The 16,807-nt window shown below is 43.1% G+C and overlaps 1 protein-coding gene across 1 annotated transcript in view; it reads left to right on the forward strand.

Moving 5' to 3' along the window:
• The window catches only part of LOC126234592 (esterase FE4-like), a 118,928-nt gene that overhangs the window by 21,552 nt on the left and 80,569 nt on the right, over nucleotides 1-16,807 (forward strand). The window contains exon 2 of the mRNA XM_049943307.1: nucleotides 6,704-6,841. Coding sequence (XP_049799264.1) covers nucleotides 6,704-6,841 — 138 coding nt within the window. The remainder of the gene's footprint in view (nucleotides 1-6,703; nucleotides 6,842-16,807) is intronic.

The raw sequence follows: 16,807 nt of genomic DNA on the forward strand, positions 1-16,807 counted from the left end.
ATGCTCGGCCCCACACAAGTCTGAGGACTGCTGAACACATCGCAAAATACGGTTAGACTTTGTTACCCATCCATCCTACAGCCCTGATCTTCACCCGTCGCACTTCCATTTGCTTAGGTCATTAAAAGATTCCGTTCATGGAAGACGTTTCGAGGACGATGAGGAGGTGATTCACACAGTGAAGTACTGGCTCCACCACCAGGACAAAGATTGGAAGGGCGCGTAGATAAAACACCATTATTTTGTGTGTGTAATTCTCAGTATGTTCAATAAAAAACTGTTGAAAAAAAAAACTACAGTGCATTACTTTCTCGGCAACCCTCGTAATACTGTTGAGACATTCGGTATGATACTGCTCAGTTTCAGTAACTTGACTAAAGATTTGCATGAGTGTATGGAACTGCACCATAAGTGGGTAGTCAGCAATTATTGGACTAAATCCTCTTGACAAACACCACGTCAAAAACTATCTTTCGCAGTATACAGCATATCTCAATGGGACATTGTTTCTATAGGGGGATACGACTGCAGACGAGGCAATCTGACAAGGCGTACACATCACGAAGGCGTTGCTGACTAAACTGCGAATATGTACGCTAAGGATTGGTTCCCATGATGAAGTACCAGCAGGTAAGGGGAAGTTAGTCTTTGCTTCCTTTGATACTGCATTGCGACGTGAATCATTGGACGTGGTAGAGCCACTAAGGAAAATGAAGAACTAGACAGAATGCATCGATTTGCACGCAAAAGCTTATAGCGTGGAAGTAATATCAATGGTGAATTTATGGTTCCCGTAAGCTTGAAAAATTTCGTCATGGACATGGTTAGTATCTCGAAGGCCATAATAACTGCCATATTACAAGCATCATGTGATGAAGATGTTGATAGATCATGTGATGATCAGAGCCGTAAGTTAAATGTCGAAGTAGCAGCGTTACGTGAAAATGTGTAGCACTTGCGAGGCAGATATCACCAGGTAACGGACGCTTTGCAACTACGGTTTATGGATTCATTTAATACGATGAGTCCTTTGCCAGCAACAACAGTAACCCGGCACCGTATATCTATATCTACAGATAATAACGTTCGGGTTTACAGAAAGCTGCACCGATAGCGAAGCTTCTTCGCCCATAATGGAAGACTTCATAGATCAATAGTTAGCGGAACGTTTATTAGACGCAGTGACAGTCCATGGCCAGCCGCGGTGGCCGAGCGGTTCTAGGCGCTTCAGTCCGGAACCACGCGACTGCTACGGTCGTGAGTTCGAATCCTGCCTCGGGCATGGATGTGTGTGATGTCCGTAGGTTAGTTAGGTTTCACTAGTTCTAAGTTCTAGCGGACTGATGACCTGAGATGTTAAGTCCGATGGCGAATGTGATTACATATTAGACGTACAAATGATTACATCCTTTCTTCTACGGATCCCGCTTCATCTGCAGTCATCGACTGCCATAATGGCGGGGAAAAGCCCGAAGATAGTCTGAGAAAAGGGCAGAAACCAGGTGCTACCGAATAAAAATCTGAAAAGCTATTGATACTGTTTTTATTGGTTTTTTAGCATTTTATACCGATTGCTGCTCTGCTTCAATTACAGAACGCTTTCTAACATTTAAAACTGTAACTCCCATCATGTGTACTTCGTTGGGCACGTAATACAGATTTGCAGTCTGCATTTAATTGTGTCTGAATAGTACTACAGAATGTCCTTTTGACATGCATGCATATCCGAAAAACATTGTATAGTACAACTGAGACACTGAAAATTGCAGAAATTAAACTATGCTTTTCTATATGTATGAAGGACACTGTACAGCACCATTCAGAAATTTAGACATTGTAGACCTGTACTGTATGCCGAGGAAAGCAAACAAGCCGAGAATAACACTTTCTCTCACCGAGTTGTTCTCACATGGAAAGTATGCGCGTATAGGACGTGCACACTGTGATACATGTAGGTTTGGGTCAGTCCAGAAGGCGTGTACAGATAACCTACATCTATCTACGTGATTACTCTACTATTCATAATAAAGTTCCTGGCAGAGGGTTCATTGAACCACCTTCAAGCTGTCTCTCTACCGTTCCACTCTCGAACGGCACGCAGGAAAAAGGAGCAGTTAAATTTTTCTGTGAGAGTCCTGATTTCTCTTATTTTATCGTAATGATCATTTCTCCCTATGTAGGTGGGTGCCAACAGAATGTTTTCGCAATCGGAGGGGAAAACTGGTGATTGAAATTTCATGAAAAGATCCCGTCGCAACGAAAAACGCATTTGTTTTAATGATTGACATTCCAATTCACGTATCATGTCTGTGACACTATCTCCCCTATTTCGCGATAATACAAAACGAGCTACCCTTCTTTGTACTTTTTCGATGTAATCCGTCAGTACCATCTGATGCAGATCCCACAGCGCACAGAAATACTCCAGAATAGGGCGGACAAGCGTGATGTAAGCAGTCTCTTTAGTAGACCTGTTGCACCTTCTAAGTGTTCTGCCAATGAATCGCAGTCTTTGGTTGGCTCTACCCACAATATTATCTATGTGATAGTTCGAACTTAGTTTATTTGTAATTGTAATCCCCAAGTATTTAGTTGAATTTACAGCCTTCAGATCTGTGTGACTGAAATTTAGCGAATTTCGTTTAGTACTCATCTGCAAACGATCTAAGACGGCTACTCGGTTTGTCTCCTATGTCGTTGATATACATCAGGAACAATAGAGGGCCTACAACACTTCCTTGGGGAACGCCGGATATTACTTCTGTTTTACTCAATGACTTTCCGTCTATTACTACGAACTGTGACCTTTCTGACAGGAAATCACGAATCTAGTCGCACAACTGAGGCGTTACTTCGTAGGCACGCAGTTTGGTTAGAAGACGCTTGTGAGGAACGGTGTCGAAAGCCTTCTGGAAATCTAAAAATATGGAATCAATTTGACATCCCCTGTCGATAGCACTTATTACTTAATGAGTATAAAGAGCTAGTTGTGTTTCACAAGAGCGATATTTTCTTAAACAAACCGTTAACGTGACAGCTCGCGATACGTGGGAAATTCGGATTCGAGTCCTAGTTTGGCAGAAATTTTCATAAGTTACTAATCATTTGCACAGCTGATGTATAATCATACCCGATATTTACGAATACATTGCTTTATTGTAAAATCACTGTACATCGTCTGCAATATCTGACTTTCCGTCATGCATGCATGTCCGAAGAACATTGTGTAGTGCTATTCAGACACTGTGAAATGCAGACGTTGCATATCTTTAACAATTACACACTAATACTTTCGGTGTATCGTTTCTCAAAGGGACCTAGAACAATTCTGTGGCAAACGTCCAAATAGTCTACAAGTATTATACATGAAAGACACAACTTTTCTGCATGGCAATTCATGCTCTGACAGGTTACAAAACTTACACCGCCCTGTTGTTCCCAACACATCCCTACAGAATAACAAATACATAGGCTCTTGTGGTTTAACAAGTGAACGTTAAGGTTGCTAATGATGTCTCTACAATTTGATATGACCCAAATTAGATACACATATTAAATGAAAATGCATTCGGCAAAGAAATAGTTCACTCAGCACACCACATTGTGCTGGTATTGCCCGACGACATTCGATGCTGCAGACATAGCCTCACTGCCATCGAAGTCTGTAGGTGACAGCCAATTCTGACACCAATGTTGCGACCATTTCCTGACACCAACGTTGTGACAAGGGAATTACGTTGCGAAGAGGAGGATGGGGATGGAATGTAGGTAAGTGGTCCAGTTCATTACTGGAGGCGCAAGTGACATCTGATACAACATTTATTTATCGTGTAACGTACACAGAGTTATAAGATCTTCAGAGCTGTGGCTACGACCAGGCATAAATGCATTTACCGTCAAGACGTCCTGATGCCTTGCCAGCGAGTCGTTAGTCGCCCCACAGATCAGTGACATGCTCAAGTGTTGTGCTGGTGGCTGCGGGAGAACAGGGAGGCTTCACCTGCCCAAACGTTCCATCACATAGTGGGGCTTCCACGTCAGCGCTCTCGAAGACAGCCTCTCAATGTGCTCAGGCGGAAACTACTGAACCTGGTCCAGGATGCCTGCTGCCGTGGTCATTCCCTACAGATCGACGGATCGACCGAGCCTACAGCCGATATTAGATTTTGTCGTTGTGCTTGGGTGTTGAAGTAAAGTAGTGTTATCTCGCTGTGCCACAATTCAACGTTTGCATTTCTGCCTGCCTCGCTCCGAGGTGTGTGACAATGCTTGCATCTCGTCCCACCGTCTGTTACATTGGCGAGATGTATTGTCTAGACTTCGACTACCACACCGGCTCATAGCTAACCTTCTCTGTTCTGAGCTCACATCGTAGAACTTGCTAAAAAAATTAAAGAAGTACAGGAAAATTGCTCTGCTGTACAACGATCTTGTCGTTTACCCATTTTGCGTTTCCTCTCCGCTAGCCCCCAATCCTCTTGTAGCTGATCTTTCTTCTAAACAGGGTGAATCACCTAAAACTTGCATCCCAAATATTACGGAAAGTGCTATTGACGTTCGATTTCCACAGAAAGTATTGGTAGCTCGGGGCTAGTATTCTTAGCCAATACACAGATTGTAGTAATACTTAGGTGTGACTAAAATGGCTCTGAGCACTATGGGACTTAACATCTATGGTCATCAGTCCCCTAGAACTTAGAACTACTTAAACCTAACTAACCTAAGGACAGCACACAACACCCAGCCATCACGAGGCAGAGAAAATCCCTGACCCCGCCGGGAATCGAGCCCGGGAACCCGGGCGTGGGAAGCGAGAACGCTACCGCACGACCACGAGATGCGGGCACTTACGTGTATTTCTGCGTGCAAACATGTACTTTTTCAAGCAGAACAATGCCTGTTTACATTATAGAACTGGAAGTAGGGTAAATTATAATGTCTCTAGTGTTGTTGAAGGAGTCCAGTGGGAGTCATTTACGAGATATCGCATTTTGATAAGTTCCCACGGTGATGCATGTTTGTGCCATTAAACCTGTGTAACTACTAGGTATGGTGTTGTTATGATTCCTTACAGTGTGCTTCTGTGTTCCTTAAGTGCAATGCGATTTGCTAGTCAGTGTGTGACAGTCCAAGCAGTAGGTCCTGAATGGACGATGGGATTTACCAATGCAGAAAAAGTCGACATGCTCATGGTGTACGGAGAGTGTACGTTCTTGTAAGGCGTACACAACAAGATATCCCAATAGACGTCAGCCATCTCGGCAATTATTTATCAATGACAAAGCGATAGTGCAACACTTAGACAACATAACAGATGGAAACAAGCGACACATAAAAGGGGTAAATTAATGTTCTTGTTCTTGCTACCACTGCAGTTGATTAACATGTTAACTCCCACGCAATCGCAGAGGAAGTGGCATGAGTTGGGTTAGTGTCCTGTGCATTCTCCATCGACATAGATTCCACCCCTATACAGCTTTCTCCGTCAAGAGCAGCATGGAAACAATTAAGAGTACCGCTCTTATTTCTGTACATGGACATTACGAAAGGATATTCGAGACGTATCGTGTGACTTGTTTAGTGGTGAATCCACATTTATCAGTCGTCGTTAGGTAAACCGCCGTAACAAGCGCTATTGGTCTGTAGAGAATCTACATAGGCTTTGTCAGGTGGAATGTAAACGTCCATGGAGCGTAAACACGTGGTGTACCTGTAGTACCAACATGATGGCTGCCCAGCCCGTAGTGCATGAAGTACCACAGCGTGACTTCACGAACTGTTTCCAAATATTTGAAATGGACGCAGTGGACCTGTACTTTGGCCGGTCTATTCCCCTTATTTGAGGTCTGTAACCTTTTTCTCTGTGAGGAAAGCTGAAATACGCTGTCTACAAGGACATACGAACTACACCCGTCGATATTACTGCAGCCTGCTCTGACATCTCCGCTGAAATTCTAGCACGTGTGCAGCAGTCGTTACGTATCAGATTGGATGCGTGTATTGCCGCTGCCGGCGTTCATTTTCAACACAACCTGTGATGGTCAGTCGTCTCGTTACTGGTCAGAATCCGTATAACTAGTGTACACAATTGTGTTATTCTTTAGTGTTTGCTATCAGAGGTAATTCACAAGTGTCGGTGTGGGAGCTTTTCTAAATACGATATCTCGTAAGCAACTCGCACCTGCAGTCCTGCACCAAACACCACTGACGTTCTAATTTACTGTAATTTTCAATTATTGGTGACAATAGGTATTGTTCCATTTAAAAAATTGTATGACTGCACAAAAAGTTCACTTTCGAAGTATTATTAGAATCTGTTAATTTGTTAACAATACGAGCCCCACACAACCAATCCATTCTGTGTAAGCCGAATATCGACAGCGCATTGCATTTCCGCAATATTTGCGGTGCAAGTTTTAGACGATTTACCCTGTGTATTGAATATGGCGTTAGGCACGATTCTTATTTTTCTTCTGAAGTGTGATTCATAGTTGTGTTATTGCTGAATCAAAATATGAAGCCTTATTATTTTTCATTCTTTAAATTCTGTTGAAGTAATTGTTATGTTTTTCTAGTAGTATGGTATTGTTAATGACAATGTTTTCGAAGTATTACACTTGATTTCAATAGTTTCTTTACTTTATTTGCTTATCAGTATCGTTACGTTCTTTTTATGCTAATGTTTTCCTCTTCTTGATTTCAGGCCCAAGAGTATGTGACAGTGGACACACAAGAAGGCACCCTCAGGGGCCTCATGGCAGAGACGTACACAGGGAAGCCCATGTTCAGGTTTGAAGGCGTCCCATATGCAAAACCACCCACGGAAGATCTTCGTTTTCAGGTAAATGGCTCACATTGCTCATATAAGAATGTATCCCTCTCGTATCAAACTGCTGAGAACAAGCCATAGAGATATAAGAACTTCAAAACAAGTGGAAGAATACCAGCATACAGCAATAACGTCTCAAAATTATGATGTCTAGCCCGTATCCGGCTATTGGGATTTAGGTTTTCCTAAAAATCACTGCAGAAAAATGCCCCGATACTTCGCTAGAACAATCTCCAATGTCGTACTACAGTAGTTAAAGTAATACATAATAGAATTCGTGATAACGGTCTAATATGATATACACTACCGGCCATTAAAATCGTTACACCACGAAGATGACGTGCTACGGACGCGACAGGAAGAAGATGCTGTGATATGCAAATGATTAGCTTTTCAGAGCATTCACACAAGGTTGGCGCCGGTGGCGACATCTACAACGGGCTGACATGAGGACAGTTTCCAATCGATTTCTCATACACAAACAGCAGTTGGCAGGCATTGCCTGGTGAAACGTTCTTGTGATGCCTCGTGTAAGGAGGAGAAATAAAACAATAATAATTATACAATATCAACCCACCTCCGAAGATGATTAGTGGGTCATAAAATGATACATAGATTACAGTACAATGCAGCTTTCACAATTATGTTAGTGAGCTACAGTTTAACTACTACAATGTGTTAGTTTCAGTTTTCTACGACAATGGGAAATTTGATCTAACTACTTGTTACTTAAATAATCTACTATGACTATTACCTGCAGTGTCACAGGTGTGCCAGTTGTATATAAACCTACTTAGGATAGCCAGGCTCAACGAGCTAAGCCCGAGGAGCATGCCCCTGGCACTGGGCTGGCCAAGGTAAGTAATCGCTGCAGTTCCCTAAATAAATGTCCTAATCTAAGTCCTACAAAACTAACTGAACCTACGTCGTATCCGGTGCTGGTCTTGATCGGTGGTGTTTGCCCCTCCCCCCCCCCCCCCTAGTCCTGTACGTGGCGGATTCCAACAACTATGATGGAAGTCGGCCAGTCCACGCACAGGCGGTATGGGAATGGGATCAGGTCTCAATTGGTTTGATTGACGAGTTGATACCTAATGTAGTTCCCTCAGGTATTATACTAACACGTTTCGTGATACCCCATCAGCCAATGCATTCAAAGTGTGAAAAGTGTCTTCTTGTCTAAGTAGACGGTATGTGTCATTTGGAAGTCCATCCCGAAGTGTTGTCGCGACATCATTGAAGAGAGGGCACTCGTAAACCACATGGTCGGGAGTAGCCTCTGCCGCGCCACAGTCACACGCGGGGGCTGCCCTCTTCCCAAACCGACATAAGTATGTCGGATAGGGTCCATGTCCAGTGAGAAAGTGTATCAGTCCTCGTGTGGGTTCAAAGTATGCCATGCCCCCACGCTCTTTTACATCTGGCAAAAACTGGAAGGTCCTTCTCCCAGTTTCTTCTTCCTCCCAAGCCCTCTGCCAAAGTTCCTCCCCTCTGTTTCTTCTTTCCCTCTTACTCTTCACCCTCACACTCATGATTTCTATTATTTTCTCCATATTCCCCTTTTTGGCCCAGTACCACGCCGCTTGTTCTCGTATCTTGATGTCTAACGGGCAATGCCCCATTATGACTAACAGAGCTCCCCCCCCCCCCCCCCCGGAGATGTTCTGTACGCCCCCACAGATCTCAGAATCATGCTTCTCTGGACCCTTCTCCATGTCATGGCAGACATGACCATCGTGAACCTGTGCGCCAAGACTCCCGAGCCGTAACCCACTACTGAAGTTAGAATACTGTTATGATAGAGTTTTATGAGATGAGGATCTATGCACCCAAACTGCGTGAAAATTTAATCACATGTCAGTTCTAGTATAATATGTCCTATGAATACCCGTTTATCATCTGCATTTCTTATTGGTGTAGCAGTTTTAATGGCCAGTAGTGTACGTGTGTACAGTGAGGCTGAAATGCAAGTAAAATTGGAAGTAATCAATATGAATTTACAACATAAACAGTAATTATTAGTTACCTAGTAATGTTTTACTGATGTTTGCCGTGAGTGACATACTCTATGTGATGAAAAGGATCCTGAAACCTTTATGTACAGAGAAGTTGGACCCTATATGTCACGATAGGCGAGTCCGCAAGTATAAAAGAACGCGAGGAGAATTATGTCAACTGAGAAGCGGAAACAGCAGGCTGGGTCGGTCAGGATGACTTTGAGTCTTCGAACTCGAACTAGTTGTTGACTGTTACCTTGGGAACAATTCAATCGAAACCGTTTCAACCCGTGTAAAGTTGCCCAAGACAGCTGTTGGTGATATGACTGTGAAGTGCAAACGCAAGGGAACAATTGCAGATAAGCCTAGACAGGCAGAGCTCATGTACTGATGGACAGAAACCGTCGAACGATGCAGAAGAGTGGATGTGAAAAATCGCGTGAAATCAGCAGAAGGAATCACTCGTTAGTTCCACAGTGCCACCAGCAGTTCATCTAGAATAGTTATTGCGCATAGGAAGTTAATGGAATGGGATACAATGGTCGAACAGCTGCTCGTAACCCGTGCATCCTGTAATCTGTGCTACGTGACGCTTTGAGTAGTGTTCCAGCGAAGCCACTGGACAGCTGATGAGGGGAAAGCAGTGATTTCGAGTGATGAATCATGTTATAACCAGTGGCAGTCTGATGCAAGGATTTGGTTTTGGTAAATGTTTGAAGAAAGTGACCTCCTATAATGTGTACGGCAATCTGTGAAGTGCCGAGGTTAGAGTGTGGTCCCATTACTGTGCTTAATAAAATGTTAAAAATGGAAAAACATTACCATATTTCACCGCATTGTGTTTTGTGTACATTAGATGGTGGCGATGATGTTGATTTGATGGACGCTCAACATCGTGATCATCAGTACGAGTTCCAAATCCTTCCATTTCCAGTCTCGACACTTTCCGAATAATGATGGGGCGTTTAGCACAACACAAACACTCAGCCCCAGGGCGCATAAAATCCCCGACCCGGCTGGGAATCGAACCCGGGACCCCGTGATCCAGAGGCAGCAATGCTAGCCACTAGACCGCGAACTGCGGACTGTGCAGTAAATTATAAAAATTCGTCCTCTCATAAATCAGCGTCTGTGCCACATGGTGACCAGTGTCATTCCTGAAATGGACTGACCTGCCCAAAGTTGCTACCTGAACTTAGGGTTAGTTAGTGCTTCTACCCCAATCCAGACTTCAGCGTCAACATCATTACCTTTACTAGTCTCGGCTTTTGAGTTAAAATGGGTTGGTATTTCTCTACAGACATTCAGACACCTCCAACAGAATCCCAAACGGCATCCATCAGTAGGTATCTGGATCCACGCTTACGGTTCACAATGCAAAGACGTACAGGGGATCTATGTGAGATCTCCCACACGTCCATCATAGTTATAGCACCAACTGAATCACGATACAACAGTAAGAGAATCAATAACATGTTATTTCGCGAATTTAAGATTTGCCAGAAAATTGTCGAATAGTGCATTAAAAGGCCGTATTTTGCTAAGAATAGTTTCAGGAGTATCCGTCTATTTTCTTATTGTCCTCGATATTACGGTTGTCGGTTTTGACCTCCTAAGGCAAAACCATCAGAAATAAAGTACAGAAAAGACGGTATGCGAATATTCACTGCAAAACACGAGTGTGAAATAAAAACGAGTATACATGTTGGAGCAAACATACCCGTTCAGAAACACCGCATGACTGTACAGTGTGGACGCATTCACCTGGAACTCTTTGCTGCATACCTTGCGAGTAGGGGGAGACATAACTTATTTCCTCAGGACCACTCGTCACCCCATAGTAGTGCATGTCTTGAGCGGGCCTCACCTTCCTCACTACTCTCACAACACCACTAAACGTGTCACAATACAGCAGACACACTATTCTGGGAGGTAATTTAAGGCGAGTTTACACAGATTCAAAGCTCTATAAATATCAGTCCTTGTAAATGTTGCCTATTGTAAACTGCATTTATTAATATTACTACTACTACTATATTCATAAATTGCCAAGTTAAAACTGAATTGCTGTTCATAATGAGGAGTACGTCTACGTGAATGCAAAAGAAAACAGGATGTTCATGTTTATAAAAATGATCGAAGAACGCATAGAGAGACAAAATTTGCTAACGTCCGTCTGCTGCAGAATCGTAGATGATATTTTAAGGTCATACATTATGTCATTCATAGAGGAAAAGAAACTTGTTTCCAAGGAACCCGCACAGTTCCGAGAATGATAACTTGTATAACGCATTTCATCGGCTCACAATATCTTCCAAGTAGCAGATGCAGGCTAGCAGGTAGGTACTACCACAATCAATTTTCTGAAGTTGTTTAACATACAGGACTAATAAAGCTACATACGAATCATAGTGAGTAAAGTCGCAGAACAACAGTTCTCTCGCATAATTTTGACTAACAGAACGCAGTACACCAAACTCTCGCTAATCCGGCCCTCAGTAGTCCGGCGCCGGCCGCGTGGCCGAGCGGTTCTAGGCGCTTCAGCCCGGAACCGCGCTGCCGCTACGGTCGCAGGTTCGAATCCTGCCTCGGGCATGGATGTGTGTGATGTCCTCAGGTTTAAGTAGTTCTAAGTCTAGGCGACTGATGACCTCAGATGTTAAGTCCCTTAGTGCTTAGAGCCATTTGAAGCAGTAGGCCGGCCTCTCAGTAATCCGGCGCACATCCAAAACCACATGCACAATGAATCATCGTGAGAACGATGCTTCGTTAAACAATGCTTTATATAATGTATTTGAAATTGTAGCTTTCTTTACAGTTCGGAATCATGTCTTCTAAAAGGAGAAAAGTTGCGCTAGGTCTCAAGCAGAAACTCGAAATTTTAGATAAGTTAAATAGAGGTCCTTTGCAGAAAACCATGCTGATGAGTTCAATGTTGGACGAGCAACTATTTACGACATCAAAAAGAAAGACGATGTTATTCGACTGTATTCAAGGCAAATAGATAGTGAATTGGGAAAACAGAAGGTTATGCGAAAGAGTGAGAATGAAGAACTGGACGTAGCTGTTTATAGATGGTTCATACAACAACGCTGTAAAGGAATTCCAGTCAGCGGCCCGATTATAAAGGAAAAAGCAGCTGCATTTAAGAAACAACTTTGTGGTAGTAACTTGTTTGCAGCGAGCGAATGTTGGCTATCAAGCTGGAAAAAATGACATGGCATTCGGCAGCTGACACTCACCGGGAAAGTCGCTCAACTAACGATAAGGATGCTGATGAGTTTGTAAGCAAGATTCGAAAGATAATAGAGGAAGAAGATATAGCTGCTGATGCCTTGTATAATTCTCATGAGATAGGACTCTTTTACAAGATGCTTCCTTCAAAAACTTCAACTGCCAAGAACGAGAAGGAGGCTCTTGGTTACAAGCAACAGAAACAGCGCATAACATTAATGGCGTGTTGTAATACAAATGGGAGTCATAAACTACCGCTTATAGTGATTCGAAAACCACAACATCCACATTTTTTCCAACACACTGACATAAATACTTTACCAGTGCAGTATTGCGCTTAGAAGAAAGCGTAGACGGACAGACAAATATTGTATGTGTGGTTCCATGAGACGTTTGTACCAGCAGTGAGAAAAGAGCTAAAGAACAAAAACCTTATACTGACAGCTATCCTTATAACTGACAACGCTCCCAGTCATCCTTAAGATGTTTCTCTAAGGTCTGATGGTATACAAACACATATCCTCCCACCCAATGTGACAGACAGGGAATTTTGGCATCAATTAAACATCGTTATCGACATCGTCTCCTTGCTGAACGAACGTGAAAACGACTCTATCGAGACTACGCTGACAGCGTTTAAAGCAATTAACATAAGTGATGTTGTTTTCCATGTAGCCGAAGCATGGGATAAAGTGGAGAGCGCTAACATAATCAATAGCTGGAGAAAATTGTGGCCATCCATTGATACCGAGTTGGATCAAGTGGTGAGTGACAGCGATGAGCCAGTCAGTTCGCTATTATCAATTACTTTTTACATTGACATGTTCCACAACCTTCCAGGAGGAGAAGAAATTGATAATGAAGATGTTAATAAGCGGCTGAATGAGGAAAATTGTGATACGGACCAAACTTTAACAGATAAAGAATTAATCAAAAACGCTCAAGAAAGTAACGATGAAAGTGATGAAGAAGAGGACACATTAGGAGAGAGCATGAAGATTTCTCACACTGCTGGTGCTGAACTTGCCGAGGTCTTCCTGGAGTACATTATGCAACAACCAGATACTTGCAGTACCGATGTAATGCTTGTAAAGCGGTTGCGTGTTGAAACATGCCATCGTCGCATATCATCATTGCGACAGTTAAAAGTTAGGGACATGGCTCATAGTGAGTGATACGACTGTATAATTATGTATACAGGGTGTTACAAAAAGGTACGGCCAAACTTTCAGGAAACATTCTTCACACACAAAGAAAGAAAATATGTTATGTGGACATGTGTCCGGAAATGCTTACTTTCCATGTTAGAGTTCATTTTATTACTTCTCTTCAAATCACATTAATCATGGAATGGAAATACACAGCAACAGAACGTACCAGCGTGACTTCAAACACTTGGTTACAGGAAATGTTCAAAATGTCCTTCGTTAGCGAGGATACATGCATCCACCCTCCGTCGCATGGAATCCCTGATGCGCTGATGCAGCCCTGGAGAATGGCGTATTGTATCACAGCCGTCCACAATACGAGCACGAAGAATCTCTACATTTGGTACCGGGGTTGCGTAGACAAGAGCTTTCAAATGCCCCCATAAACGAAAGTCAGGAGGGTTGAGGTTAGGAGAGCGTGGAGGCCATGGAATTGGTCCGCCTCTACCAATCCATCGGTCACCGAATCTGTTGTTGAAAAGCGTACGAACACTTCGACTGAAATGTTCAGGAACTCCATTGTGCATGAACCACATGTTGTGTCGTACTTGTAAAGGCACATGTTCTAGCAGCACAGGTAGAGTATCCCGTATGAAATCATGATAACCTGCTCCATTGAGCGTAGGTGGAAGAACATGGGGCCCAATCAAGACATCACCAACAATGCCTGCCCAAACGTTCACAGAAAATCTGTGTTGATGACGTGATTGCACAATTGCGTGCCGATTCTCGTCAGCCCACACACGTTGATTGTGAAAATTTACAATTTGATCACGTTGGAATGAAGCCTCATCCGTAAAGAGAACATTTGCACTGAAATGAGGATTGACAGATTGTTGGATGAACCATTCGCAGAAGTGTACCCGTGGAGGCCAATCAGCTGCTGATAGTGCCTGCACACGCTGTACATGGTACGGAAACAACTGGTTCTCCCGTAGCACTCTCCATACAGTGACGTGGTCAACGTTACCTTGTACAGCAGCAACTTCTCTGACGCTGACGTTAGGGTTATCGTCAACTGCACGAAGAATTGCCTCGTCCATTGCAGGTGTCCTCGTCGTTCTAGGACTTCCCCAGTCGCGAGTCATAGGCTGGAATGTTCCGTGCTCCCTAAGACGCCGATCAATTGCTTCGAACGTCTTCCTGTCGGGACACCTTCGTTCTGGAAATCTCGATACAAACGTACCGCACCACGGCTATTGTCCCGTGCTAATCCATACATCAAATGGGCATCTGCCAACCCCGCATTTGTAAAGATTGCACTGACTGCAAAACCACGTTCGTAATGAACACTAACCTGTTGATGCTACGTACTGATGTGCTTGATGCTAGTACTGTAGAGCAATGAGTCGCATGTCAACACAAGCACCGAAGTCAACATTACATTCCTTCAATTGGGCCAACTGGTGGTGAATCGAGGAAGTACAGTACATACTGACGAAACTAAAATGAGCTCTTACATGGAAATTAAGCGTTTCCCGACACATGTCCGCATAACATCTTTTCTTTATTTGTGTGTGAGGAATGTTTCCTGAAAGTTTGGCCGTACCTTTTTGTAACACCCTGTAGTATACACTCGAGGACTAAGTTTTCTTTGAAAATTAATGTATTTTTGGATTTAATAAAGTATATCCTCTGTGTTTTAAATTTGTATCCTTCGGTTTGATAAAGTACAGTACACTATATCCCCTATTTTTACAAAATAAATGAATAAAATAAAATTCAGACACTCAATAATCCGACACTTCCGCTAATCCGGAAGCCATATGTGCCAGGAATGGCCGGATTATCGAAAGTCTAGTGTATATTGTACTTGTAGATCGTTAGACCAAACTAACCGTAACATTACCAGTATCTTTTCTGTATTTATAAAGATTTATCATAAAGCGTTAGCAGCACTATCAGACTGTTTGATGACTAAGCATTAATATACAAAAAGTATTGTCGTTTAACGATCGTAAGAAAATTGACATGCTTGGACCTTAGGCGGACATTCGAGTCGCTATACTGAATGTCACTTTTTGTTAAATGTGAACAAATCTAAGATGTAGCGTAAATTTATGGGGGTGGGGTTCAGGATAGGGGTTGTACAAACGTGGGCCTCAGTTTAGCATTTATTTCATGGAGCGTCTTAAATAGTAAACCACTTACCATGAAGCACATATACATATGCCTGTAACTCGTAATAACTTTACGTAGAGCTAAAATAATAAAGAGCAAAATTAACCTTATAAGAACAACAGGACAAATTCATACACGTAAAAATTGAATTTTGCCCTGTAACGTGCAACCGAGTAACAACATAACAATTTACAATTTCTGGCACCCGGCCATAATCAGAAAAACAAGAACTGTAAAACTTAGGATGCCAAAGAATACTTAACCTCATCTAGGATTAATACTATATATAACCTCCAACTATACCTTGATATATAACGGGCGATCGAAAAGTTTCCGTCAATGTCACACTAACCCCTTCCTACATGCCTAAGTTTATACAGTGCTCGGATATTCCCGTTACAAACTTCTATAGAAGGGAGCGAGTACATAATATATTGAATAAGAAACCATATCTGGAAACGTACCGTTTCCATACTGCAGTTGTTTGAAATCATGTTTGGTAGGTAGATTTGCAACAGGGTAGTCATGGTGGGGGGCGTTTACATTGGACTGGCTGATGTCGTTTGATGTCTTTTCTGTCTCTCTCGCCTGGTTCAAGCCTCACTCACATGTCTGTGAGTGTTAGAGTTGGTGTAGAGTGTTCGTGGTGCTAGTTTCCCATCCACAACATACTGTACGGTGCTGTGAGCAACATCCGTTGCTCGCGTATTCTCAGACGGGTTCTCTTCAACACGACGTAGTACGGCCTCATCCAGTTCGAGTGTGAGGCGTACCCTTGGAACACCACAGTGACGCCTGCTGGCGGTGAAAGTATCTCTTTCTCGATGCCATTGCGTAATTGTAGCGGAAAGGAATGCAATGGATTCGGACGTCGGGCATAACGATGTTGATAAAGGCTACGAGCAGCTCTTTCATTACCTTGAACTTCGCCATACAGAAGCATCATATCGATGTATTCTTCAAACGTGTACACAGTCATGTGAATGCGGCTCGAACCATGTCAGAGGGGTAGAAAAGAGATATCAATTGACATTAGCCACTCCAACGTAAGCACCCCTCCCCCCACCCCGCATACACATACACAAACACACACCATGTCAACATTGTTGCAAACGTACCTAGAATGCATGTTTTCAAGCAGATGATATGCATGTCGGGTCTCCAGCCGGAATATATCGTCATCTGGACACAATATTTCGGCGGTCCACCTATCCGCCATTGCAGGTGAGGACGCCGTTGCACTAACTCACCGGAACTGAAATCAAACACTCCGTGGCGGTTCCTTTATACACCTACCGTAGGTCCACCGCCCGTGCGCGAACATAACTGCCGTCTAGCGCAACAGTGCACTGGTGGGGAAGGCTCGTGGAAACGAGAGATCAATATTAAACACTAGTGACAACTTTTGATGATAGACA

This window comes from Schistocerca nitens, chromosome 2, assembly GCF_023898315.1.
Source record: "Schistocerca nitens isolate TAMUIC-IGC-003100 chromosome 2, iqSchNite1.1, whole genome shotgun sequence".
NCBI classification, from domain to species: domain Eukaryota; kingdom Metazoa; phylum Arthropoda; class Insecta; order Orthoptera; family Acrididae; genus Schistocerca; species Schistocerca nitens.